Source organism: Apteryx rowi, unplaced genomic scaffold (genome assembly GCF_003343035.1).
Source record: "Apteryx rowi isolate R43461 unplaced genomic scaffold, aptRow1 scaffold_4, whole genome shotgun sequence".
NCBI classification, from domain to species: Eukaryota; Metazoa; Chordata; class Aves; order Apterygiformes; family Apterygidae; genus Apteryx; species Apteryx rowi.
In genome coordinates this window covers 3,121,721-3,148,498 of record NW_020450529.1, presented here as the reverse complement: position 1 = coordinate 3,148,498, position 26,778 = coordinate 3,121,721, and the positions used below count along the sequence as shown (strand labels likewise).

The 26,778-nt window shown below is 43.4% G+C and overlaps 1 protein-coding gene across 1 annotated transcript in view; it reads left to right on the top strand.

Annotated features, from left to right (window-relative positions):
- The window catches only part of CNTN4 (contactin 4), a 148,031-nt gene that overhangs the window by 77,485 nt on the left and 43,768 nt on the right, over nucleotides 1–26,778 (top strand). The window contains exon 9 of the mRNA XM_026075016.1: nucleotides 5,056–5,206. Within this exon, the coding sequence (XP_025930801.1) occupies nucleotides 5,056–5,206 (151 nt within the window). The remainder of the gene's footprint in view (nucleotides 1–5,055; nucleotides 5,207–26,778) is intronic.

Here is a 26,778-nt window from a genome sequence, read left to right as displayed (position 1 = left end):
AACTTTCCAAAACCAGCAAAGCCTTAACCAAAACTGGTTTTGCCAAGTTTCAGTATCTCAAGTAGAAGTGCGCTCGAGAATCTTTTACAAGACGTCGTTGTTTTTAAGTAATGCATAAAATGAAAACTTGACAAAGTGGGTATGCAGAGAATAGATTTTTTTACATCATCCCATCTTCTCGTATTCATCCAGGTAACTGAGCACCGACAGTTGGCAAGTTCACTCATCTCTTGCCGGTTAGAAATATGTTACGGAGAAACCTGAGTATTTCCCTATTTCAAAAACATATTGGACAGTAACTGCCTGCTTACTGGCTACAGACACTGACTCTCTTGAGGAAATGTCGAAAAACCTTCTGTTTGAATAGACTTTTCACCATTCAAATGACAATCATAACACTTCAGTCCCACACCCTCACCAAGAAAAACAACTTCTGCCCCATCTGTTTTGTTTATACGTACCCTACTTATTCCAGTTAATATCAGGAAAAGCTCCTTTGAATTGAGAAGAGTCTTAGAAGTATAAAATTGGCTACAATAAGAATCAGGTTTAAAGTGATATCCAGAAGATCTGTCTCACAATGAGAGGAAAATTCAAGTCTCCAGACTCCCATTTTGTACTGAATTAGCAAGCTGTCTTCCCTGCTTTCTTCAACAAAACCTAACGGGGAACTAACTAACTGAGAAGGCTTAGGGGAATCTTATCCATGTGTATAAAGACCTGATGGGGGCGTAAAAACGACGGAGCCACACTCTTCTCAGTGGTGCCCAGCAAGAGGACAAGAGGCAATGGGCACAAACTGAAACACAGAAAATTCTACTTAAACATAAGAAAACCTTTTTTACTGTGAGGGTGACTGAGCACTGGAACAGGTCGCCCAGGGAGGTTGTGGCGTCTCCATCCTTGGAGATACTCAACACCCATCTGGACATGGTCCTGGGCAACCTGCTTTAATTGCCCCTGCTTGAGCAGAGGCTTGGACCAGACGATCTCCAGAGGTCCCTGCCCACCTCAGCTGTTCAGGGATTCAGTCGCTTACTCTCAGATGTTGCTCTTAAAGCTCTTCTATAAGTAACAGACCTGGAGCCAATACAGATGTTTGTCAGAATGCAGACGTAGTTTCAAAGGGTTAAATACAGTTTGTGATTAAACGGTGATGATTTAGTTGTTTTTAAAGAGAATGTTCAATAGCATCGTTCCCTGCTTTATCTTGAAGAAAAAAGCATGAGGTATTTTCTAATTATGGTGTTTTCAATAGTGGTCATTTTTATCAATAGCAGTAGATGCCTGCATAGAAAAAAATTCATTTGAAAAATTGTTATTGTTGCTGCTCAAGAAAAATGTAATAATGTTCAATAAATTAGGCTTCACAGTGCTAAGATTTATTGGGCGTGTTACTGCATGAAAGAAATCCAAATAAAACCACTGGTGCCTTTCCTGTCCATTCAAAACCCCTATAAAAAAGTCTTTGTTAGGAAGGCAGATCTTCCCATCGGAAAAAGGTTTCGCGCTTGTTATGGTGGGTACTGCTCATGCTTCCCTGAGCCCCACAGCACCCAGGGGCCTCTCTGGGCCATCGGTGTTCTGGAGGCTGGTCCTGAGKACCTGGGCTCCAAAATGTTTCGACTGCAGGCCTGCAAAAAGGAGACTGAAGCCATTTTTTCCGCGGTAGTTTTTGGCTGCAGTTGAAACGGCACCCGGCTGGGCCCTGAGGGCGTGCAGCGGGAAGAATGCAGAGCAGTGATTTCACATATCTGCTTGCAAAGCCTGGGGGGCCAAAGGGAGAGCGCAGCAGCAAAGCCCACTGAGAAACACCGAAGCAGATGCACATCCAAAATAAGACAGTTGGTGCCAATGTCCCACTCAGATGCACATTGCTCTGACACGTGAAGAAAATCCACATGCTTGAGAACAGCACATTGTAAATCATCGTAGGATGAATCCTTCCATCGCTCCTTTTGCTCATGCGATAGTATCCTCCCTCCACACTGACTCCAGATTAAATCACCACACAAAATAACCGGAAACCAAGAGGGTATGCTTACTTCTAAGTAGTTTGATTTCTACCTTCACCATGCTTTCGAGGTAAGAGAGGAAAAATTCTGTGCAGTTCTCATTTGTGCACAGAAGCAAAATCCTCGGAGAGCCTGGTCTTAAAAGCCTGCCAAATAAACTATATTTGGCTAACTTCTCATTTGAGTTATGTAATTTTGCTTCTATATGTCACATGAGGAGAACCAGAATGGTGTGCTGTAGATTTATTTCTATGGATCTCTGATTTAATTTGGCATATTTTTAAAGAGCAACAGCTATGTTTTGCATTTGGCCACAGTTTTCAAAGGAGTTCAATATTCTGAGCTCTCGCTGAGAAATGTTGGCTTTTAAACAGGTCCTTCTAAGTATAAAAATGGTTATTTTAAAAGGTCCTGAAGTTAGCACTTGAAATGATTAAACACCACTTAATAGCAAGTGAGGCTTATAGCAAAATTAAGTGAAAAAGAGAAATGGAAAATTACAGTCAGAGCTTTTCTCGGAGCGATTCTCTTCTATTATTGTTCCCAATTATATTGCCTGGAGTCTTCAGCTAAAATCAGGATCCTGTTGTGCTGGGCATTGCAAAAACTTAGAGGAAGATGCAGTCGTTGCCTTGAAGAGTTTTCAGACTGAATGTCAAAAAAAGGGGGGGGGGGGACACTTGAGTGAAAAAAGTAATTAAAATCCTCATTCTACCAACCAGATGTGATGAAATTAACTGTGTTACCCCTGCAGTGACGCAGGGAGGCTATGGTGGTGCTGAGAACTGAACCTAGAGTTTCTACATTTCAGTTCAAAATGTTTTAAATTCCAGTCTCATCCATGAGACTGTGATTGCTGACACCTAAAAATGAGACCAGAAGGAGAGTCGGTATCAGGATGCTTAAGTCAGACACTGAAATTTCTGTGGTTCCTCCAACACAGGTACCGGTTTAGTCTGTCAGCTTCAAAACTTACCACCCGCAGTCAGCTACCCTGTTTCCATTAGTGTTACAATGTCTCTGTAATTAAAGAACTGACCCCTTTTCTGTCTTCAAACTAAAAGTTCCCTATTTCCAGCTAATTGTTTTATTTGGCAGAATTCATAGAACATGGCTGAAAGAAACTGTTTCACAAATATATCACAACCTGAACACGGTTTGTTGCAATTCCTGCAGATAAGTTATTTTGTCCTGATGATTCAGTCCGTGGCTGAGTGCTTGAACACCTTGCGTATTTAACAACAGATTTTCCTCCTGCCACCAGATTTCATGAACTGTGATCCCCCAGTAAGTGCTGTGCTCATCACCCCTCACAGAATAGGGCCCGTATCATACAGCTCATGCCTCACACAAGACCAAGAAGGAAATAGCGAATGTTTCCCAAAAAGCCAGTCTAAACTGTTCATTGCAGAGATGCAGATATCAAGATTTTTCAAAAATCTGTTTCACTCATAAATTTTGGACGGAGAATCATGTGAAATTTCATTTCCAAAAGTAGTGATGTTTAAATTATAAAAATATGGTACAAATAATAGTTGATCTAGTACTGGGTGCATTGATGATTCATCCATGATTGGACATAGACAGCAAGCCAGCTCAGAGGTTAGTGACCTCTGATTCATAAAAGTGCGAGACAGAAGAGATCTGTTAGATCATATGCCCCATCCCATTATCAGTGTAGGATTATTTTCTATATTCAACTCTTTGCCGCGTGAATAATAGCCAAAAGAATGGAGGCACACGAGGTACTGTAAGAAAAATGGATTTGCTTGCTGTATCACACTGCCGGTTTTTGTCTCCCAGCTACTTCGGGGACGTTTAGCTCATTTTATGGAGTATCAAGCAGATGCAGTGCACAGTGATCTAAACTTGCAGGGTGCAGGGTGCAGCACGAAAGACAGCCAAGCAAAATGCTGCAAGCTCAGGGAGATGCGAGGGCACGGCAGGAGGCTCAGGGTGCAGACAGGCGCTGTGCAAGGGGCTGGAGAGGACTTCTGGTGACCACAGGGGCCTGGGCAGAACTTGCTGCCTCTGAGCTGGCTGAAAGCAAGCTCCTGTCAGCCTCAACCCAATGAGCGGAGCAAGGGTTGTCCAACCCTTGTTCTGTTTCACCTACTTGCTTTGAGTTTTCTCTGCTGAAAAAATTAGTTGTCCCACTTGATGTAAACAAAATCCTGCGGTCTTCTTTGGGGAGTTCACTGCCACCGTCAGCCTAGATGCAGCCGCCTCAGAGCTCTGCCCATCACAGGGTCCCATCAAATAAATCGCTCGCAATCCTTTGAGGCGGGAATCGGAAGCCAAACAGCCTCCTCTCTCCCAGGCCTGCCTCGCAGCTGGGCTGCAGACTGTCTGCAGGGCTTTGCTGTTGGCCTCAATGATGCTGTGACTACTTTTTGCAAAACGGAGCAGTGTGCCCTGCAGGGACGGAGAAGGGTGATTTGAGGATACCCTGTACCCTGATGACTACTCACGTCTTGCCTTGTCCTGCTTGATTCAGGACCTGGCTGCGGCAAGGTCTCCCACCTTTATAGCATTAAAATAAACAACTCTTGTTTATGCAACAACTGTGAGTGTTAAGCATAAAAACATCAATGTTTCTTGAAATATTACCATTTCAAATTAATTATATGGGTTCTGTGTTTGTGACAACTTTCCCCTATGCTTTGGTTCCTACACATAGCCATGTTGGACAATGCGATGATCGCACTGTTACGATACAGAAAAGGAAGTATAATACACAATTCATGCGCTGGTAGTTCTTGTGGGTGCTGCCCCAAGTAAGATAGCGTATGACGACTGATTTCTGCTACCTGCCCAGGGTAGTTTCCTGAATTTGTTGTTGAATATTTATTTCTAAAAAAACAAAGTGCTGAAGCATTCAGGTGCCTGTTTTTCCCCTCCATATGTGCATGTAGTTCATGAGGGCTGATCATTTTGGAATTACAGGTGAGAAGAAATGCTGGAATATTTTAATGTTCAAAAGAGCCTGACTTTGTTTCTCCAGAGTGAATTCTAAGCTGTTTTTATTTTTTTCTTTCAGCTGTCGGTCCAGACTTTTCCAAAACATTCTTGAAGAAGTTAACTCTTGTTAAAGTGGGCGGTGAAGTGATCATAGAGTGTAAGCCAAAAGCTTCCCCCAGACCTACTTATTCTTGGAAGAAAGGAAGAGATATCCTAAGAGAAAATGAAAGGTAATGTCTTAAAGTAACCATTTCTTTCATTAGCTTGCTCCAACCCAAGGGCTTTCAGAAATGAAAGCTAAATTTGTCATTAATAGCTTCCCAAAATTGACTTGCAAATAAATGTGAAAACAGCTAGCGTTCAATCTCAGGGAGCTGGGGTGAGATTTCTACTCCCAGTGTGTTTCCCAGTCTCTGTGTACTATTAAAGCATTCCTGCCAAGAAGCTGATAAAGATACATTCTAAAAAGCAAATATTTTACCTCTGGATTGCTTTAAACATCCATTGTTTTTAAAAAAAATTTCCCAGGAGATAATATCCCTGAAAGTCTCCACTGCAAATTACACTGCCCTGGTAAATTAGTCCATGTCCCAGCAAATAGGAGTTATTTAGGGCCGGTAATTAATTTGGCAGTCGTGACGCCTAACTTGGAGACAGCTTCTTCAGACTGGCCAAATCTTTTTCTTTTTTTTTTTTTTTTTAATTCGAAAGAGAACATCATGAGGAAGTACGAGCCTACCATTTAAATTAGCACGCAGTGCTAATTTCTATTGTTACTGGGTAGAGATGTTTATCTTAGCTGCCTAGCTTGAGTAGTGCCTGGAGAGAGAAAACTGGAGAGTTAGCTGAGACCGTTCTTCTGCGGCACCTCTCAGATGTGACGCACCACTTTCATTGCCACAGGTTGATGAGAAAAATCCTGTCCTATTAGCGAAGGCCAAAGAGGTAGAAATTACAGAAAACTGTTATTTTTAAAAGTTTAAACCAGGTCTGTTTTTTATCTTGGAAAGTCTAGTCTTGTTCCATCGAGCTTGCCTGCCTATAATGAACACTGAAATATTTACCATGGTGATAGAGTTTGTGAAAAGCTGTAGTTCATTTGGGGCCAGAGAAGTAAAACAATGAACAACCTATTTCTGATTTATATAGCTTCTGTCATCTGGTCTTCGGGAAGCTATTGCCTATGGACTGTTTGACTTTACCTCTTGGGATAAAAAGAGTCGGTTGACAAGTTATGTAGAACTTCTTCTACCAGCCAGGGTATTAAGCAGTGCAAGGGTAAAGTTATAATATATCAAGATACATTGATTTTTAGAACTAAAATAGCTTGTTCTCCTGGTAAAGATTGTGAAAAGAAGGGGAAGTATAAAAAAAGGGATTTTTAGAATGTCAGTCCTGGGAGTTCTCAGCCCTCCTCCCAGACCTCAGTAACAAAGTTTGTAGCTGAAATTTGCCCTTTTCCCTGAAGTTGCTCTCCTAAGCATGATATAAATGATTTTTCTCCTCATTTTAATTTAGGGGTGGGAGATGAAGGATTAGTTTATTTGAGCAAGGAATTGGGAAAGGAAAAAATGTCAACAACTATGTTTCTTGCCTTATCGCTACTATGTAATGCTGACAGCGAAGTGATTTTTTTTCTAGCACTATTCTTTCATCTACAAACTTCCTTAAAGTTTTGGTTATGATATAGTGGAAACCACTATATCCTGGCTTCCCAAAGGAATGCAGTCGTACTTTAAGTCTAGGTGGTTCTGTTTGCCATTGTGTATCCTTCCAAGTAACTTTTGAACTGGTTATTGATGTTTTGACCAATTTCCACAAAAGTTAGGAGAGGAAGAGATACCTGAAAACTAACAGGTTTCTTCAAAGCTTTGTGAAAATAGGCAGCTGGGGAAAGGAGGTACTATTAGTTCCCCTTGCTGAGAAGTATCGCCTGGAGTCACACCAGATAGACCTGACAGAATCCCCACCGGAGCATATCCTGAAGTGCATTCATGTCCGTGAAATCATTTTGAGGAACGATTCACTGCACTGTGTTAACTACTGATTCACAGAGTGTTAGAAAATCCCAGTATTGCGTTTACTGCAAGTAAGTGACCTCAGCTATGACCTGAGACTTATACACAAGAGGCAGGTATGGTCATAAAAACATGCTAAATAATGCAAGATCTGAGGGAAAGCATTATTAGGTTCTTTTATATGGACAAAAAATATGTCTCAGTTTCCTGGTGAAGCAATAGTTGGGAAAAAGTATTGATTTTCCATGCAGGTTTTCTAAATAGTATATATTTTTGCTGGTTTATCATACTCCCCATGCCCAGGTATACGTTGGGCAGTGGCGAAGAGAAGGAGTTTTAAATATAATTACTTGCTCATCTGGCCCTCCAGAAGTTTAGAAGTGAGCTCAAATGCACAATTCAGAAACGTGGAGCGTTTTTGCCTCTGTCGCAGTGGTGGGTCGGCTGCCACTGTCCTGTTTCTGCTGCTGCTGAGCACACCTTGCTCAGCTTGGGTCTCCCCAATCGGGCACCAAGCCCTAGATGTGAAATCAGATGTGAAATGTGACCGCGCAGGCGTGAAATCTTCTGCTCGTTCAGCCCTGGGGTTTTTCCAGCTCCATCCAGCAGGGCCTCTCTGGTTAAACGTCTAAATGAGCACTGCTTGATTTGGCAAGTGGGCCTGTTTAATTCTTATGGACAGTTGGTGGTGTCTCTCCTGTGGATGAGAGCGTTGAGTCATCTTTGTCGCTTTCATTAACCACGCCGTCTCTGGAATCTGTAGCTGGAGACCGTGTGAAACATGCAATTAAGAAATTCTGTTGTCTTCTGTGATCCTGGCATTGTTTCGGCAGCTCTGTGTCTGATTTGCCAGGGACACAAGAGGCCAAGTAGCTTCTCGTCTGCTTAACATTGCTCTGGTTCTGGTTTCTTTGGTTGCCAAAACGTCCTCTCCTCCCTGCCATCCCCGGTGTACCTAAGTCTCTGGGGGCAGCAGCATCGACTGGACTCCAGCCCTAGTATATCCCTACGCCAGCACTTGTGTGTGGGCTTCAGAGGACAACTTTCTTTGCTGTTGGAAAAATCTGTTGAAATATGTGAAGAAAGATGCCCAAAAAAAGCTGTTGCTGCAGTCTTTTCATCGAGGGCAGAAAACCGAACTCTGCAACAGGCATGGGTGAAACTACTTAAATGAAGTCTCCAAGTTAGCTGACATTAAAGATTCCTTTGAGTTTCAGAGAAGCACCTGAACATCTGGATACTTCTCCAAACTGAACTTGAGCATGTGAAGGTTAATCAGTATAGATAGTCCTTCCAGTTCCAGGCGGACTTAAAAATAACGTTACCATGTCAGTTCTTGCTTTGAATTCTGATGTACGGCCTACCTTGATTTATGCTGTAGCAATCACTTGAGCCTTTCTCTTGGGGCTTTTCAGACTTGAGTGTAGTATCAGGGGCTACTTTCTGGAGACAGAAATAACATGCATCAGATTTTCCTGCTGGGATTCCTGCTCTGGAGGCTACAACTGTCCAGGAGGCAAAGCTAAGTGTGGTGTTAGATGTTTGCCCAGAAGGCAGAGTCTATCGTGGAAAAAAGAACTTTATTGCTTTAGGTTTCATATTCTTCTCTGGAGGCTGAGCTACTGCGCACTGCGCCCCTAATGAATAACCTGCCCTGAAGGTCTGTCTTGCTAGTGCTGGAGAACTATACAATTGTGTTATTAGGAATTTTGCCCTGGAGAACAATTATATTATTGCAGTCATTAAAGACAGTTCATCTCCATAATAATGGAAATCCTGCCTTGGAGGCCTAACTGGGTCAAAGTAATGTTAGTAGCCGACTCCAGAAGGTAAAGTATGTATAGCTACAGTTATAGCCAAGATATAGATATATTGCAAATTCTGCTCTGGAAATAAAGACTATTTCTGTATGGATAAAGATACAGAGTTCATTATCTGTCCCTGGTGTTCCCTTCACACTTCTCTGCCAAAAGGCTGTTACAAGRGTCTTCATTCCTAAGGGAAAGGTCCTCATTCTTATTAATGTGGCCCTGCACAAACCAGCCTCGTCAGGCTGACGTGGTCGTTGGCAGAGGAACAGCAGGCGAGTCTGCTAATAATGCAGCAACTCCCGTCTTCCACGCTGCCGGCACAGGAGCCTTCACTGAAAACCACCTCCCCTGCGGCAAACCCAAGCTTGAGTGCAGGGAACACCTTTTCCTGTAGGAACACCTGACCAAAATAGTCACCATAAAGCTGTGCAGGCTGCACCATGAGAACATATCATAAAAATAATGTTAGGACTCACTTTGCGCACTGCTCGAGTACTAGTAGTTTTACCCTTTCAATATACACTGCTGCGCACAAAGGCTGGAAGTTTGAGCCAGTTGTGGAGATCTGCAGCTGGCAGGACTCAAGCCATTGGACAAGAAGCCCTCTGAGCTTTGGGAGGGTTGTGTGCTCGTTCGCATTTCTGCTTAGCTGCTCAGACTGCCCTCCACTGACCGAAAATTTCTGTGAAGAAGATTGGTCTGACTCAGTATGTGCAAGGACAGTTGCTAGTCTCCCTAAGCTTCCTGTTGCTACTTTTTTTTCTGGAGATTGCAGGTTGCTTTCTGAAACCAACTTGGGCCTGTGCAAAATCATCAGACCCTGATACTGGTGTTAAACTAATGTCTAGGCTTCACAGTGTCATCACCAGCATGGGTATGCACTCAGTCTGAAATAAAAAGTCTGAAATCAGCTTTTTTTGTATTGCACACATGGATGAAACAGTCGGTCAAAAAGATACCCACTGTAAGTTTAACAGTGGCATCATTCCAGAAACCAACAAGAGCTCGAGGTAGAAGCGTCTTATAAGAATTGCAAAACTACACTGGCTCTTTGGGGATGTGTCAGATCATTCCATCAGAAAGAAAGGTTTTTTTTGAGGTTTCTTAATGTTTTTGACTCACCATTTGGTTCTTTTATATTCGTCTTTCCAAATATGTTTGGCGTCTAATCTCTTTATTCTAACTCAGCGGAAGGAGAACAGAGGTTTTGGAGCACTGGAATCCTGTTATATGGATTCTCTTTGATCCATGTCCCCACCACATCAGCGTAAATCAAAAGTGATGCTGGACTTGCCGCTGTGAGATCAAGCCGGAGAACGTTTCTGCCCAGCTGCCTGAGGAGCGCTACCCTTCAAAACCGTGCAAAACCTCCCAAACTGAGCAATGCATGCACCAGAGGAGCCAGAGCCTGGTTTTTTATTTAAATATCAGTGACATTCTGATCTTATTATCTTCCTATGCCTTCAGCCCCCTCATTTTATGAAATATGGTAGTCAATTCCAAGTGAGTTTTTGAAGGAAAACACAGCGGCTCCTTGTCTTCTGCAGCTGCCGCTCCTCCACGCGGCAGGCGGAGGTGACTCAAACCTGCACTTTGCTCCAAGGCGCTCTCAGAAACCAGCCCAGGATCTGTTCTGGATGTCAGGGGACTTGCAGAGTCTTATGGTAGAGGGTAATTTTACCTGAGCTTTACCAGTATAAACCAGAAATATATAGTTACCTATAATTCTGAAAAAACTTCCTGTAAGCAATGACCTCTGTATAATACTGGTGTGAATGAAAGCAAGTCGTTTCCTTAATGGAGATCCTTTCCTTTAAACTCCTGAACTCCTAATGCAAGCTGCAGATCGAGTATCTTACGTTTCACTGTATTTCCCATTTGTGGCAATTATTTCCTAGCATTAAATTGTATATACTATTCATCAGCAGGAGTCGGAGGGGAAGTCACAGCAGCAGATTGTTCCTGCAGGATTTTCTTAATCCTCTAATAATAATTCAATTACATCCAGTGCTACAACGTTATATAAATTTCTTTCTAAACCTTGTGTTTTAAAACCTTTATTTTCAGGTGATCTTATTATAGGAAGCTTTTGATTTCTTCATAATTACAGTGTGGTTCCCACAGAGAATTGTACTTGGTTGTAAGTGCAAGCGGTTCATCCTCACGCTCGTGAAAACCAGAAGTCACTCTAGTCGCTGACTAGTTCATTCTGATTTACGGGTCCAGGAGACAGAATCAGGCTGTGCATGATTAGAGAAAAATGCTAGAGCTACACAGAGCACTGCCAGCTGAAATTAAAATAACGTCCTCTCCCAGCTGCTCCCGCGCTCTAAGCCGTTAGAGGAATGTCCTGTAATTGAACTCTAATTTTCTTTGAACTATATATCAGGAAACATTTTTAAAATAAATTAAAACAGTTAAATCACCCTTAATTTTAAAATAATTAAATCGCCCTTAATTTTCATATGATTTTCCGTAATCCCATAAATAACAACATTGCAGCCCCACAGATTTGTAGGTTTTGTCATGCAAGGTCAGCTGGAGGAGTGCTTCGGGTTAGGGTTAAAGCTCAGACTGACGCCGTAATCTGCATTGACAGGCTGGGGCATTTTGTCACTCTGTTGTACAGATTGAATTGTCTGTTAATAACATACCACCAAAGGCAGTTTTGTTATAATGTCATAAGAAAATTCCTAATTGAATTGCTCAAGAGAGACGTTTTGCTGCTGGTGCAGAATAATTTTGCTGGAGTGGTGCGGGGAGGGTGTCTCAGGCGCTGGCTGGCCACGCGGGGTTTGGATGAACTTCCTTGCGAGCCTTTCCGGTTGTGCCACTATGGAGGCTTGCCTTGGACTTGGAGAAATTGTTTTAATTGACATGCCTGTACTTTGATGATAATTGCATTTATGTATTTCTCAGAGAATAATTTACTGTAGCTGTCAGTCTGTCATTTCCCCTTCTGGCACGAGCCGGCACCAGAAAGGGCTTATCAGTCGCTGCGACTGTGTCAGGGACCATTGGAGAGTGAACCCGTACGTGGTGCGGTTCAAGAGGAGGGCAGGGGGACGCGGCGTTTTGGCCTCTTGGTGCACCCTCGCTTCCCCCGTGCTCGTTCTTGCTGGGGTCCCCACTCAGGAAGTGCAGGCGATGTGCGGGAGATGCAGGGTGGCTTTCGTTTAGGGAGATAATATATTTCTGCCAGTCTTGGAGTTTGCTCTAGTATTACTGTCCAGGAATCCCGCTGACATGTTTAGTTGAGAGCTTTGAAATTCAAGGAGAAAATGATAGGACCTCGTGTGAGTAGGTCTTGCCTTCAGATCCAGGCRTTTATCGCTTCCCCATCCAGTCTCCCAGTTGCCGATGGCTCCGGGTCGTGTTGTCACTTATCTAGTGTACTTGGTAAGAACTTGTATATGAAAAAGTCGAATGCGTAGTCCCTTGAAATAATGAACGTTTAAAGTATATACACAATGTTCTTAGTTCTACTGTTCTCCTAAAGCTCTTGGATGTTATATTTACCTACCACCAAATACGTACTCAGTCCAGAAGAGAAAAATAATTGCACTTTTAAGCCGAAAAACAAATTACTGTTCTCTTATTCTCGTTCACATTAAGCCCTTACATCATTAGAGCTGTTTCTTTTCTATGAATATACAGTGCATGCATTGTTTATTCAGTTTAATTGTAAGGGAAAAAATCATAAAAAAACAAATGATGTTCTGTTCTGTGCTGGTAGCAAAGAATATGAAAGTGTCCAATTAAACAGCCAGTCACTAGGACTTGTATAATAGCAACATCTGTTATCTTAATTAACCAAGTTTCTATATAAAGGGACCCTCGTAGTGCACTTTGTTAGAGCAGGATCTGACCTAGATACTCCAGGCGCGCTCGCTATCTTCATGGAAATTTTCCCAGTTGGTCCCATTATCGTACAGTCCTGACAAGCTTCATGATATATAAGGACACTCATGCACACACGAAGCCATGCTGCTTGAAGCAGGAGGATTTTTTTTAAGTGAAAACCAATAAAAGCACAGAAATGCAGCATATAATGACATTTACTCAGGGCAGCATTTGGGATTACAGAGAGTGCCCGGCAAACTCGGACCTTGTCAAATAATGTCGGGGAGGCAGGACGACACTTCCAGAAAGTGCTCGAGATCCATTTTCAAAAGTGGCTTAAGTGCTTCAGGATTTAAGTAATTTAGGCTCAGATTTTTGCAGGTATTTCCTTACCACTGTCCTCTGTATCTTAGAGTCATTAACACTCTGGAAAGGAAAGTTCGGTTTTAAAAGTCTCCAGCCTGGTGCCTGAGGAACTAGTGAAAATAAGAAGCGAATTTGTGAGGCTGGAAGGGAGGAAAGCGGAGAGGACGGGCGGGAGGCGAGGCGGGAGGGGAGTGCAGACCTCCGTTCAGCTCCCCGCGCTGCCCCAGGTTTCCGGAGGCGTTTTAGCCCGTCGTTAGGTGTCCATGCCCTCGGCCGTGTTCACCAGGGGAAGACCGCCGCCGCCGAGCACTGTGAGTCCGTACCGCGTGTCCCCGCACGCTCCCGGCTCCCGCTGAGCAGCCCCGGGGCCGCCGTAGCGCCTGGCTGGGACAGTCGGGGAGGTGAGGTGGTTTGTCACCTGTTTTCTGACTAAATTCAGTAATTGGTTCCTCTCCTACTCTGAAAATCCCAGCCTGCATGTTCCTTTTCCAGTAAAGCAGGCAGAACTTCTAAGGTAAACCCCAAACCGGCAGTCATTCCTCCCCAAAAGAAAGTAGTTAGCTGAAATCCGCCCGCATTTTCCTCCTTTCGTTTGCATTTCTGCGTTTACAGGGCTGAACCGTCTGAGCAATTTGAGTATTCGTTTTCAGTTGTGCAAGCAAGACCTAATTCTGCAGTTGATATGAGTGAGCTACATAAGTTATGAAAGCATTGACAATTTATTCCAAATTTTTAAGTATATACTTAGCTAAGTTTCCTGTCGTTTACAAGAGCTGAAGTGATTTGGTGGTGGAGGAGACCCAAAATGGTCTCATCTAAATTATTTTCTGCCTCCTGCACTTTTAAGTGGTTCAAAAAGCTTTTCTCCCTGGAAAGATAAAATGCTAAGGATCCCCACGCTAGGACTGCTGATTTACAGTCCACTCAGATTAGCAATTATTTTTGTAACAGAATTTTTAACAGTATATTCACTTTGGTACTATGCCGTTTTGAGAAGGAAAAATAGTGAAATCAGACAAGAAAAGAAAGGCAAATAGCTTTTCCCCTACCCTTTCAGTGTGTCTTGCATTTAAAAAGTTGTATAAATTCCAACTTTTTTATTTATTGCCTCAAACTTCCTAATTAGTAGTTAATTGCTTTAAACAGCCAGAAAGAAAATGGCAGTGGGACAGACAACACATCTTTTCCAGTCTGGTGCTGATGTACAAACCATGATAATATTTTTATACTGATTACTTGAGAGATGAATTGTCTGCATGTGCTTTTGGACATGCACTTCAGTGACACTTCAGCAGAAAAGAAAATCTCAAAGGATGCTTCCTATCATTGTTTTGCATTAATTGTGTTGACTTTTTACTTTTTTCTTTTCTTTTTTTTTTTTTAAGTAAAGCACCTGCGCAATTTCTTTAAGGCAGACAGGTAACCAAATCATCAATAACTTGTTGTTTTTTCATTACATCCTGCCTAGGCAAAATGAAAAATGACACCCTGCAAATAGCTTCTTGAGGTTTGAATTGACAATGCAGCATTCATCTTAGTTTTCAAAGACAGTTGCGTAAGATGGCTTTACTTCATTGGAGCATCTGAAATAACTGGCACGTCAACTTATTTTAACCAGTTTTCTTCAAAAGAGAACTGAAAGGAACAAAGAAACCACTTGATTCGATGGTCAGAGGGCCTGGAGAAGCAGATGTCCTAGGCTCGGTGAAGTTGTCTTAAAGGATCCCTGGTTTCCTCGCAGAATCCGGGTTTAGCTTGGGGTGCTGTGATCGGAGCTGACCCCCAGCCCCTCGTTGCTCTTTTGGCTCCCAGGCTGGTTTGGAAGTGAGACACAGCAGCCGACCATCGAGTTGCCTGGCTTCAGCACTTGCCTGCTTCTCAGGGACGAGTGAAGCTGGCCAGGAGCTTTGTGCTAACACTAAAAAATATTGATTCGTGTGATCTGAAATCCGTGGGTGAAAACTAGCCAGTTTTGCTATAGTTTCTTTAGGAGCAGGTCACTTACTTTTCCATGCTTCTTAAGCAGGGTGGTTAGGTGGACCTGTTCTTTTCTTTGTACGTATCTGGCAAGGATGATAAAGCTCATTGCGCTGGTAGTTTGAGATAGCTGTAGTATGTATGTTTGCATGCCTAATCCTATAAGTAGAATATCCACAAGGCTTAGATGTTCGTCTGTTTTGTTTCACTAACTTTCTAATGGTTTCAGCTTTCATCAGTGTTGGTAGTAAGTTGGCAATTCCAATTCGTTGCTGCATTGCCTTCACCCTCTGTTTTTGAGCAGATGTTTCTACTGAAATGTTATCTGAGAAGGGTTAGAGAATTACTAGATTCCAGATTTGGTGCCATTTTATTTTGTGTGTATAAAGTAATTGGACTCGTCCTTGAAGTTTGCCAGGTGTTCACTCCTTTACTCGTGTGCAGCTAGGAAACGATTTCCTTTAACCGACGACAAATTAAATAGGAACAGATGATCTATTGCTTTAGAAGCATGAGGTTTTTACATTCTCTATTAACTTGTCTTAATACAGGAGACCTGATCATCAAAAAAAATGACTGTAAGGATATTCAGGCAGTATATATTTGTTCTTTCATTGGTTAAACAAAAAAAAAAAAGTCAGGAAACGTAAGAAAATGCTGTGACTCTATGTGTAGTGCCATCCCGCCAACTCGGTGTTTTGTTGGTCCATGTGACCCAGAGGACGTGCCCTCTCCTGGGGGCGCTGACGTCTCTCCTCCCTCGTCCTTGCCTGCTCCGCGAGCGCAGCGGCAGGGCAGCAGCCCCGAGGGCAGCCAGACCTTTGCACAGTGCGTATTTCCAGCAGTGCGGCAAGCAGCCGACTTGGGCCGCGTTTTCGCCGGTGCATCGTGCACGGAGTGACCTTGCCCTTAGGATACTACTTGACTAGGAGTTAAGTCTTTCATTTTAGGAAGCTGTCAAGCATACTTCAGATGTCAATGAATTTACTTCAGACCTGTGCCAGATTTGAGCTGGTGTTCCGGAAACGGCAAATACCTTGACAGAGTCTGCTGTAACATCAGCAATCTATTGCTATTTTCACCACATATTATCTTAAGGGTTATTTTATTGTAGTATGCATTGATATACATGTAGGACATTTTTCATCACCATCATCATTATTACCACCTCCACTACTACTACTTAAACAAGCCTATTAACACAGCCCAGCCGTGGTATGACCAGACTCTTGGTGTTGATTCGACCCAAGGAATCCAGAGATGTCAATGGGCTTTTTCACTTTGTCACAATTTTTTCTTTTCGAAGTACAGCCCTGCTTGCAGGGGGGGCAGAAAGGGAGCGAAGAGTTCACACAGCACCCGTGTGAGCGGCGTCAGGCCTCCGGAGCGCCGGGAGATGCGTCCCATGGTCGCACATCCTTAACAGAAACACCACCGTTGGCTGTGGGCTGTTAAACAGCTGCTGCTTCTCCTGTTTGAGGTGTTTCGTCTTTCTGATTATTAAATTCATCTCTGGGTACAGTACGTACGGCTGCAAATTATTTCTCCCTCTGTGTAAAAGCACCCCAGGAAAGGCAGGGTTCCTCCCTGCGGTGCTGTTGTGTYGGAGCCGGGCGCAAGCCGGCTCCCTGCAGCGCCGCGCGTTTCTCTCCGCCGTGAGCGCACGCCGTAGCCAAGGCTTTCAGAAATAAATGCCTGTAATTAGTCTCCTAAATGCAGTTCGAAATTTGCGTACAGATTCATACATGGCCTCTAATTTAAAAAAAAAATGGTTTTAGCAAGTCTGTAGCATTTTGAAGAAAAAAATTCTTGTCAAATACTTCTTCTCTTGGATCTTTTCGTAATTAAAAACAAGAAGATAATGATTTTGCAGTTAGGGCTACAGTTGAAGAAACTCATGTAATGAGTTTAAAATCCAAGGAAATAATTATATGTCTACTGGGAAAAAAAAGGATTTCTAATGAACTTTTTTGGAGGCTCTACCAGACTCAGTGATATTTTTGATAATTATTTAATCATTTTTAAGTGGTTTACATTGTCTTTGAGTCTTTCAAATCTCCGTTAATGTCAATTACAAGTGGAGTGGGTAATTTCTCTTTGTACCGTGGGCATTTTTTTGTTGAAACCAGAGGAAAAGATGTCTTATCTTTGAAAGACTATGCCTTTGGGCTTCTATTCAGATGGTATCAGCTGGAACAAATAAGCTGAGAGCGCGTTTACTGCTTCTGTTCTAATCTCATGAATCCTTCCAAAAATGGTTTGTGTCAGCAGCTGATTCTCAGAAAATCTGAGGGCTTGTATGGATTTTCCCTCGTAAGGAAATAATATTTGAGCTTCAGAGGAGGTTTGTTTAATGCTCACGTTCTTCAAACCTCCAAAGCGTTTGCTGTGGATAGGGGAGGATGACTTCTCCTCTTTGGGTGCAGAGTTGTTGGGGATGGTGGCTGGAGGCTGCCGTCCCGAATTTGATCCCAAGGACTGCCACTGTCCCTCCTTGTAAAGTAAGAGAAGTCACTTAATCTCTCTGCCTCTGGATATAGTCGCTGCCGTGGAAGAATGAGCATAGCAAGTATTTCACCGAGCGGTAGGTAGACAGAATGAAGTAGTGGCTTCACAGCACCTGCTGGTTTTTAGTGCAAGATTCACAGCACTTCTGTGCGAGAGAGAGGACTTTATGGGCGAGTGGTGTATATCTGGGAACAAACTGAATAAACACGTTTTCACCTTTCCCGGGGCAGTTTGCAAGTCTGCTTTCCTGCTCCGCCACTGCCAGGCTCCCCAAGGCCGGCAAGGAGCTGCTCCAGGGAGGAAATTCCTAGGAGTGTTGGGCTGCTCAGTGCGGGATCCCGTCGCACCGGCGTTCAGTTTCCCGAGGGGCTCCGTGGGTCTAGAAACCCCCTTTCTGGGGTGCGTTGCGAGCCGTGGTCAGCCCCGTCCTTCACTGTGCCATTGCGGCTGTCACGTTTTGTGATGCGCCGCCAGATCAGTCTGTAAAAATAGACTGTGAAGTTGAAGAATTGTGCCAGAAGGGCCCTTTCTCAGAGGGGGTCGTCTTCATTCCCCACTAAAATCGATAGAAAATTGGCACTTTGCACCATTTGACCCTTCCAGACTCGCAAAATCTTCCCATATAGCTCAAATTATCATTGCCTCATGTCTAAGGAATGAAAGCCATAAAAATGAGCTTTCCCTTGCTTTACTCAAACCTGCTTCCTCAAATATTTATTTTCATGACTTGGTCTTTCTTACAGTATTTATTTTAATTTTTTGTGTTATGAAAAGTCAGTGGAAACAGAAGACAAAAGGTTTTCTATTATTTGAAATTCACTGCAGCTCCCTCTTTTCCTTCAGGGATCCTAGCAGCATTTGTGTTTGGTTTCCATTTGTTTCTCCCTGTTATCAGCATCCCTTAAGAAAGATAAGCTGTTCTTCTTAGATAACCTAGAGATATTTATATATTTGAATTATGACCCTAGGCATCTTTAAACAATTTACATGAAATCTTTAATAGCTGTAAACGCTCCCTTCTTTCCCTCCTGCCACCCTGTTCCTTCAGGATGAGGTTGCATCAGTTTCATACTTGTCTTAAAAATTTCCAGACAAAAGAGAGGATGATGGCAAAACACAACTTCCATGCTTACAGATATTAATATATGCTGGATTCAAGCTTATTTATTTGGACTGCTCCTTCATTGCAGATTAACAGTTGGTTGAGAAGGAAAATTACGTGAAGAATTTTGGATGCCAGATTCTCGACTGGTATAAACTGATGCTGAATTTGGTGGAGTTATGTTGTTCATGCTTGCAAAAGGGGCCCCTACTGTTTTCTCAAAAATATTGATCTGAGTAAAATCTGTTTTATTTTTCTCTCTCAAATAATATTTATATTTTTATGGTAATCTGAAAGAATTACAGTTTATACTTTCCTCATCTTTTCTGGCAGTCCAGCACAGTTGTGCCCCCTATGATCTCAGGAGTTCAGCTCCTGCATGCTCCGGCTCTGTAATGCCATTTAAAATGCATTTCCAGCAAAGCTTGTGGGAAATTCTCTATTGGACTCAATGGGACAGATTTCTACCTCAGTTATTTTGAGCAAATATAGTTCTTACCTGAAAATTAATTATAGGGAGTTTACTGTTAAGAGATCTGCCAGTTGTCATGGATAAGTAAGGCCTTATCTAATGCCTGCTTTCACCAGAAGAAAGACATGTCCTAAATTAAATGGACTTTGACTGAGGCTCTAAATTAGCTCAGGCTTTTCTGTGAACCGTGAAAAGACAAGCAGTTGCAGACAAGTACTGCAGCAGCTGTAGGTGGAGGTGGTTGTCTAAATCAAACCCAACAGGTCTTGGGCAAACAATTGCATATCCCTAAAAGCCGGCCTGCGCGGTACGACTGGGTCAGCTGGCAGTTTAGACTGGTGATGAAATAAAAAACGCCGTAGCGCAGTTCCCGCGGACGGCGTGCTTCACCCGGACGTCGCCGAATGGCGACACTGGACGAGAACCTGTCTCGGTCTGTCCTGGCTTGCGTGTCTTGGTGGGGATCCTCCGCGGCGTTCGTCGGCAGCAGCACAGGTACGGCCCCTTCTGCGCCGAGCTGCGCCGAGGCAGAAGCGTCGCGGGTGGGAGCGACGGGGAGCCGGCGGGTGTTTTGGCTCGAGGCTCGCCTCTCTCCCTCTCCTGCCTTCGCTCATCGGGGGCCACCGAGGGCACTGCACGGAGCCCCAAACTCTTCCTTCAACGGCAGCCTGTGCTTCAGTGGGGGCGAGCGCTGTGCAGTGGAAAGTCCTAACCTTGCTGTTACTTATTTACGTAACAACGGTTGTAGTCGCGCATGAAGACAGGTCACAGAAATCCCTAGCTTGCTGCAATCCAGCCCGCTCTCCGCAATGCCGAGCAGCCGCTTGAGAGCGGTGCCCTGGTACCGGGGAGGACGGTACGGTGAGCAACGAACCTGCACTCGGCAGGGCTGTGCGTTCAGACCTGTGAGCATTTCTAAATCTCTCTGTGTTTTCCTGAAATAGCCTAATGGCCAATACTGCTTTTATGAGATCATTTTAATAATCCCAGCCTCTGCCTCATTGCCTGGGAAGCATTATTAAAAGGGTAATAAACTGCTACAAAGACATGAGATAGAAATAATTTGATAAATAATGCAATTGCCCAGAATCATTTACATTTGCAGTAGAGTTGTGGCATAGAGCAAAGTTGTTGTTAGGCTAAAAATTGCTCTAGATATTGCTGCCTATGAGTTATGGGTAAAGACGGAGCCAATGTGCTGTTGAGAATTCAGCCTGATCCGTTTGGTCTGTCTGGCACTCGCGCTTTCTCCCTGCGCTTCTGGTCCCCCTGCCCATGGAAGGCTCCAGTGGATGGACAACCGACCATTCATCATGCAGGCTGAAACACCCTGTTTTTCCCAGGTACATTTAACCTAAATCTTCTCTTGGAAGACAGATCATCTCTTAGCAGAACTCTGGCACCACAGTCTCTTTGCAATAGCCATGTCAACCACTGCCACAAAGGCTGTACATGAAGGGATCAATGATAGTTTTATCTGAAATTGCACTCAGCGTGTGTTTCTTCTAGCTGCCATTCATTTAAATGCTTACTCTAAGACATCTTTTCTCCCTGTAATAGAAAAAGGATCAGACATCCTAAGCATTGTTTCCTGGGGAACAGAAATTAAAAATATCCACTTGGCTAGGCATGAAATATTTCTGATGTTTATGTTTAATCAACAGTGAAAGCAAGTAGAGTTGTGCTTGTATTTCATAAATTAAAATACTAAACTTGTCAAATAAGAAGCAACGTGCCTTCTTTCATTGCAGCGTACTGATAAGCCCATTTGAAAGAAAAAAGTCCCTTTATAATTATGAGTACTTTGCTGCAAAGAAGCATTCAGCTCTAACAGGCAAGCCAGCAGCTCTGCAGCCCGCCTGCGCGCTGTGTCCCTGAGGAAGGTAACTGTTAATGTCACGCACTTAGCCTGCCATATGCACTGCCTCTGTAGTCCATTCATATTCCCCGCTTCCATCTGCTGAGCAGAAGAGCAGAGGGCACGTTGACAGCAACGTATTGAGGGATAGCTGCAATATCATTTGTCTGGTGCAGATCTTCTGCTGGTGTCGCGTGTGCTTTGTGAGTCTGTAAATAATTCACAGTGAAAAGGTTAGCGCGTGAGCATGCTCCCTATCCGTACAGAGGCTTCCCTTCTCCCTGCTGCCTGCCAGGCGTGGGTGCAGCTCTTCAGTTTCTGGCTCCGCGGTGCTGTTACGTTTGCTTCCTGGACCCTCGTAGTTTTTGTTTTAATGAAGCAAGCTTCTTGGGCCGGGGTGTTACAATAAATATTGTAAGTCTAGGATTTTTAAGCAAAGACTCTATCGAGGTGGGGGGGTCAAAACTGACCAACAGCTCATAAGCATGTTTTGGTAGATCCACGTGGTGCAATCAGACACCCAGAGGTCAGGTTTCCTTGGAGCTGTGCTGGCGGTGATGGCTGATACTCAGGTCTACGATGTGCTCTGGGAGTTTTGCAGTTTTCAGTTATTGCGTATATTCCAAAGAAGGGCTTGATCTTGTTTGCACTGCGTCAGTAATAAAACTCATACTGATCTCAGTGGGACTTATTCTATCTCTAAATATATATGTTACTCACTGAAAAACGTTTCTCTGCCCCCGGGAACCTCACCCAGCAATGTGAAATGCTACAGAGAGCTGCGTGAATTGGAGCTATCGAGCTTGATTCAGAGCTGGAAGTAACGGAGCCTGCGAATGGGCGACAGACCAGCATGGCAGAGGTATTAAGATGTGAAAAATATGAGATAGTAAATCACACCAAAAGGATTAAGCAGTGATATTTTTCCTAATGTTGCCGCTCCAGGAGAGGCCTGTGCACTGCCTGACCTCCTCCATCCCCCAGCAGGTCTCTGCCCGCTCCGGCTCCCTTTTCTGTAACATGCACTTAGGTATTTTTCTTCCATAAAGATGTCTTGGTGCATCTTTCTCCATCGTGTTTTTCACGGTTCTCACCAACCAACCAACCAAATGCCTGAAAACACTCGTGTTCCTGCAGAGCTGGGAAAGGGCACTCGCAATCATTGATTACATAGCACCAACGAGAAGCTGTCATGAAAACTGTGTACGTATCAATTTTGGAAAAGACTTCTTTAGGGTGTCTAATATGAAGTGTTCAGCTTGCAGCTTTTTTCATGTGCTGCTGCCACAGCAAAAAGTGGCCAGGGAAGGCTAGGGAGGAATGTTTTCAGCATTTTTAAAGGTCCTTTGTCCCCAGAAGATTTTTGATCAAAAAATGACAAGGTCAGCTCTTCCTTGGGTAGAACCCAAAGTTTCCTTTTAAGAAACAAACAATCCTTTTGTCTTCTAATTTCAGATATTTTTCTACTCTCTGTGGATACGAAGTCTCCTGTTGACAACCAAAACCAACCAATTCTTTCTTACGAATGATGTAGTATGTTTAAAATAGATGACCTTTCTTTATATAAGGATGCTGAAATATCTTACATCATCTTTATTTTCCACATTGGTGCTTTTATTTTCTTTCATTATTCTGTGATACCAGCAGTGACTAAATGCCAGCTTACCAATGCACTAGCCTGTACAGGAGCAGAGTTACGTTTTTAATTCTTCTCACCAGCGTTGTGATTAGTGGTGTCAGGGAACCCAGCACATCCAATATCAAGTTAATAGCTCATTTTGAGTTTGTAGTGGTTTAAAGGGATGTGTATTCAGCAACTGACATATTATTCTCAAGCAATACATACATTTATGGGAAATGTGGCTTTACTTTTATGTCTTCCTAGGCATCTTATTAGAAAATATTTTGGGAATATACTTCAGAAGAAGAACAAAGTGTTTCTTTTAATTTGAACTTTGTTCCTTGAAAGAACTTTTTCAACCAAACTGCTTAAAATGGTTGATCAAGGGATGTTTGCTTTCAACCCAATTAGCAGTTTGAGATCCTTCAATGGGCTAAATTGAGCCTTTCCTCTTGTTTAATGCAGATATGTCTACAAAGAAAATTTGTGAAGTAGCAAAATCAGTGAAAGTCATTCCTACTTTCTCAACTAACTGTAACAAATTTCAAAGTGTTAAAATAATTACTCGTTACCTTCTAGCACATTGGATTCAAATTAAAGGACAAAACATTCAGTGTAGAAAAGCACCTTCAGCAGAAAGAACCACATAACCATAAGGCTTCTAATCAATGAGTCACAGTAAGATTTTAATGGTCTGATTTATTTTAAAAAATTCAGTTAACTTCACAATTATTTGTCAGTTGGAATGCTGGTCTCTTACAGGAATGTGCAGGGAATTACTTACTGAGGTGCCAGCTGAGAATGAAAGGTTCTTGGAGAAGCTCCGGGGAGTGGGTTGAGGGACCTTTATGCACATCCCTATTGAACTCTTTGCTGCGTGTTATCAGAGTTAAAAGATATCCCTGTGCTCAAATTTTAAAGCCAGCCACCCATGACTTTCAGTTTAGAAATGGAAGAAAATAAAGACAGCACTAACTCCCTGAGATGTGCCCAAAGCGGATGGTGGATTTACTGACCTCATCCAAAGAACGTCCCTTGAGTGAGCCATTCCACATTTACCACAAGCTGGAAATGGAGACGATTTAGAAGGAAACCAATAGCATTGGGAAGACAGAGACAGAAAAGCTATTAAAATTTGAAATTAAAGTTGGTTTGATCAGAGACATAATTAAAATGCATCATCCATGGAAAAGATCATGCAATAAGTAGTTTTTGACCATATAGAAACATACAGAAATAAGATCAACAGAAATAAAATCTCAGCTGTACTGAAATAAGATCTAAAATACATTTATTTTGTACTAAGATTCAGTAGAACTTATTTAATACTTTAACTCCACAGATATCATAGTCTTTCCCATATTTAATATTAAGAAAAAGATAGTAAAAAGAAGGTAAATGGCTCACTGAAGGTAGCAGAAGAGCAGTGGCAGATAAGATATTGAATCAAGGTCTTCTGACACACGACTCTGTTGCTCGTCTACTGGCTAAGTCTATCCTGGTTGTATGGACCGCTTCTATATTACACGTAAAGGAGTTTCAGGAGACTCATCTTTGAATGATGTGCATTTCCTGGCTTGAGTGTAGGGCCGGGGACGGGTGGTCCTTCCTGAGCTGGAGCATACTGCTGAGCTTGTTTCTGTCGTTTATATTGATTTGAATTTTAATGTGCCAAGGGCACCTTCAGCTTTCAGAAAGGTGCTGTTGTTTCCAAAGAACTGAAATTAATAACTGCAATAAGTGAATCCTTGGAAACTCCTGGTGCTGCCACCGTCCAGGCTGCTCTGCGAGAGGCCAGTATGGCAAGTCCTATGTTCCAGTACCCATTTAATGTAATACAGACATTGATTTGTGCCAGCACAGTGATGAAAACAAGAGACAAGTAGCAACATACTGCTCTCTTCCAATTACTGAGCTGGAGCAACTGCTGCAGAAGCAAATATATGGCACTGGACTTCTGCAAAAAACAAATTACAATAGTGAATGTTACTGACTGCAACAATTTAGAGACCTATAAGCCAGTTGCAAAACTTCTATTAATATCACTACTTTTGACGTGCGAAATATAACCTCTGTCCCTGTTCTCTCCTCGTTGGCCTGCCTGTTTTTGCACCGCTGCAGATCAGGAAAACACTAGCCAGAGGGGAGATTGGATGGCTCCTGTCAAAGCATCTTGTACCATCTTCCTCCTCCTCACATGGTGCTATCACTGGAAGGAAACTCAAACTCTTAGTCACTTCTTAGAGAAGCGTTAACTCATGCTGTAACTTGCATGAAAGTATTGTTTGCTAAATTTCTTTCATCCCGATTTCTCAATCCACTTGCACAGAGCTTGATTGGTTACAATCAAGAACTACAAGGCTACAAAGAACAGGATTACAGAGGTTCTGGAACAGCTCCAGGAACGTTTAAAAATGAGTAAGTTTTAAAATAGAGCTCAGTAGATATCAAAGGGGGATTGTATGTTGTGGTTGCATTCAGCAAGAGGGAGTGAACTCAGTGACCTTCTAGTCCTGTGCTTATGTTGCCATTAAAAAGGTCGGATCTGAAATTATTTCAGTGAGAGGGAGCAACGAAGGCTGTGCGGGAGTTGCGGAGTGGTACCTGAACTGACTGTCGCTGGCATGGTGGAAATTTGCTTTTACCAGACCTGGTGTGATGCAGATGACTAAGAGCACTCAGCATGCCGTTGAAGACGGGTGATGCCTGGTGCCATTTTATATGTTTTCCACCATCCTGCCCTTGGTTCCCAACTCTCTCTAAGAAAACTAGGTTTTCTTAGCACTACACAGTTTGGCAAAGAGGAATAACATGTTTATTCCTTCAAGATCCCGAACAAGTTGCTGGTAAATACAGTCAGATGTCTTTCTTCGGTTTCCTCACAAGCCATTTCAGTGATCTCAACGGTAAGAAATCCTTGAGAACTGAGAGCACAGCTTTTCCTGTTTTCGTCCGCATTGGTACGTTTGCTGTGGTGCAGTGATAGCCCATAACTGCTGCCGGACCTYGGCTAATGCCTCCTCTCTGGTTGCCGCCAGCGCGGCGCTGTGGTCGCCAGCTCTGCCTCTCGCTGCAGCGCCGAGCTGGGGAGCGCCGCGGGGAGCGGGATCGGCTTGCTGCCGAAGGGGGCCGGATCCCTCGGCGCAGAGTAACTGCGTGTGGACTATACCAGGAGACGGGAGCAAGGCCGATCTGTACGGCAGCGGGTGGTCAGCGTTGGGTCCTGTGACGCACATAGTCGTCTCTTCCGCTGCTTACGGGAGTTGTCTTCTAACAGGTTATTAGAGAAGAGGCAGGATTAAACTGGTTTGGTGTTAGCTGCAAAACACCTCTGTGTTCACAAAAGGCTACTGGACAAAGATTATTTTTGCACACTTAAAATCACGGTTGTTTAACAGTGTAATAACCAGCTGTAATGACCATGTTGACTGGGTGCCACCTGTGATTCTGGAATTTCCTTGAGAATATATAAGGGTATCGCGATGAATAATAGCTAAAATTTTCACTGCGACTCAGGCTCTTTTGTTGCTCCCGTGTGTCTTCTGCCTTGTCTCCAGAGTATAGCACCCAGTTGTGAGCAGCTCGGCAAATAATTACTTTTGCACTGAACCAAAAGTGTCAGGGGGAAGGGAAAAGAATCCCTTCAGCCCCAAAAGAAGTTAAATATGACAATTTTTCTTGCCAAAAAAATTGAGGTAAGGGAAGAAATAATTTAAACGAAATGTTTTGTTTCACCTGGAACAAAATCCTTTTGTTTCTGTTGCAGTCATTTTTAACCGTGACAAAGTAATGTACAAGAAGGACTTGGTATAGGACACTGTTTGGAACAAAACGCCAGGAAGACAGGGCTGTGTTTGGACAAGGCCAGAAGGCCGTGCCCATGGACAGGGCAGGACCCTCCCGCCACGTGCGAGGTGACCTCCTTGGAGGGCTCCGAGAGAGCGAGACTCCCGGGGAGCCTCAGACGTGGCATTCGCTGCGTCTTGGGGGAATCCCAGTACCCAAAGAAAGTAGCTGTCTGCTTGTAGCTCTGTAGTACGTTGCAGGGGTGCAACACCTGCGCCACACGGACGGTGAGCAACACGGCAGGACTCCCAAAGAAGAGCAGATCCCAAACTTCCACAAAGCAGATCATTCGATGAGAAGGTGTGTAAGTTTTAGGAGTTGCAAAGTGACAGTAACTGCTTGGCCTCGGAGAAGGCATCGGATCCAGCAGAGCTGTCATG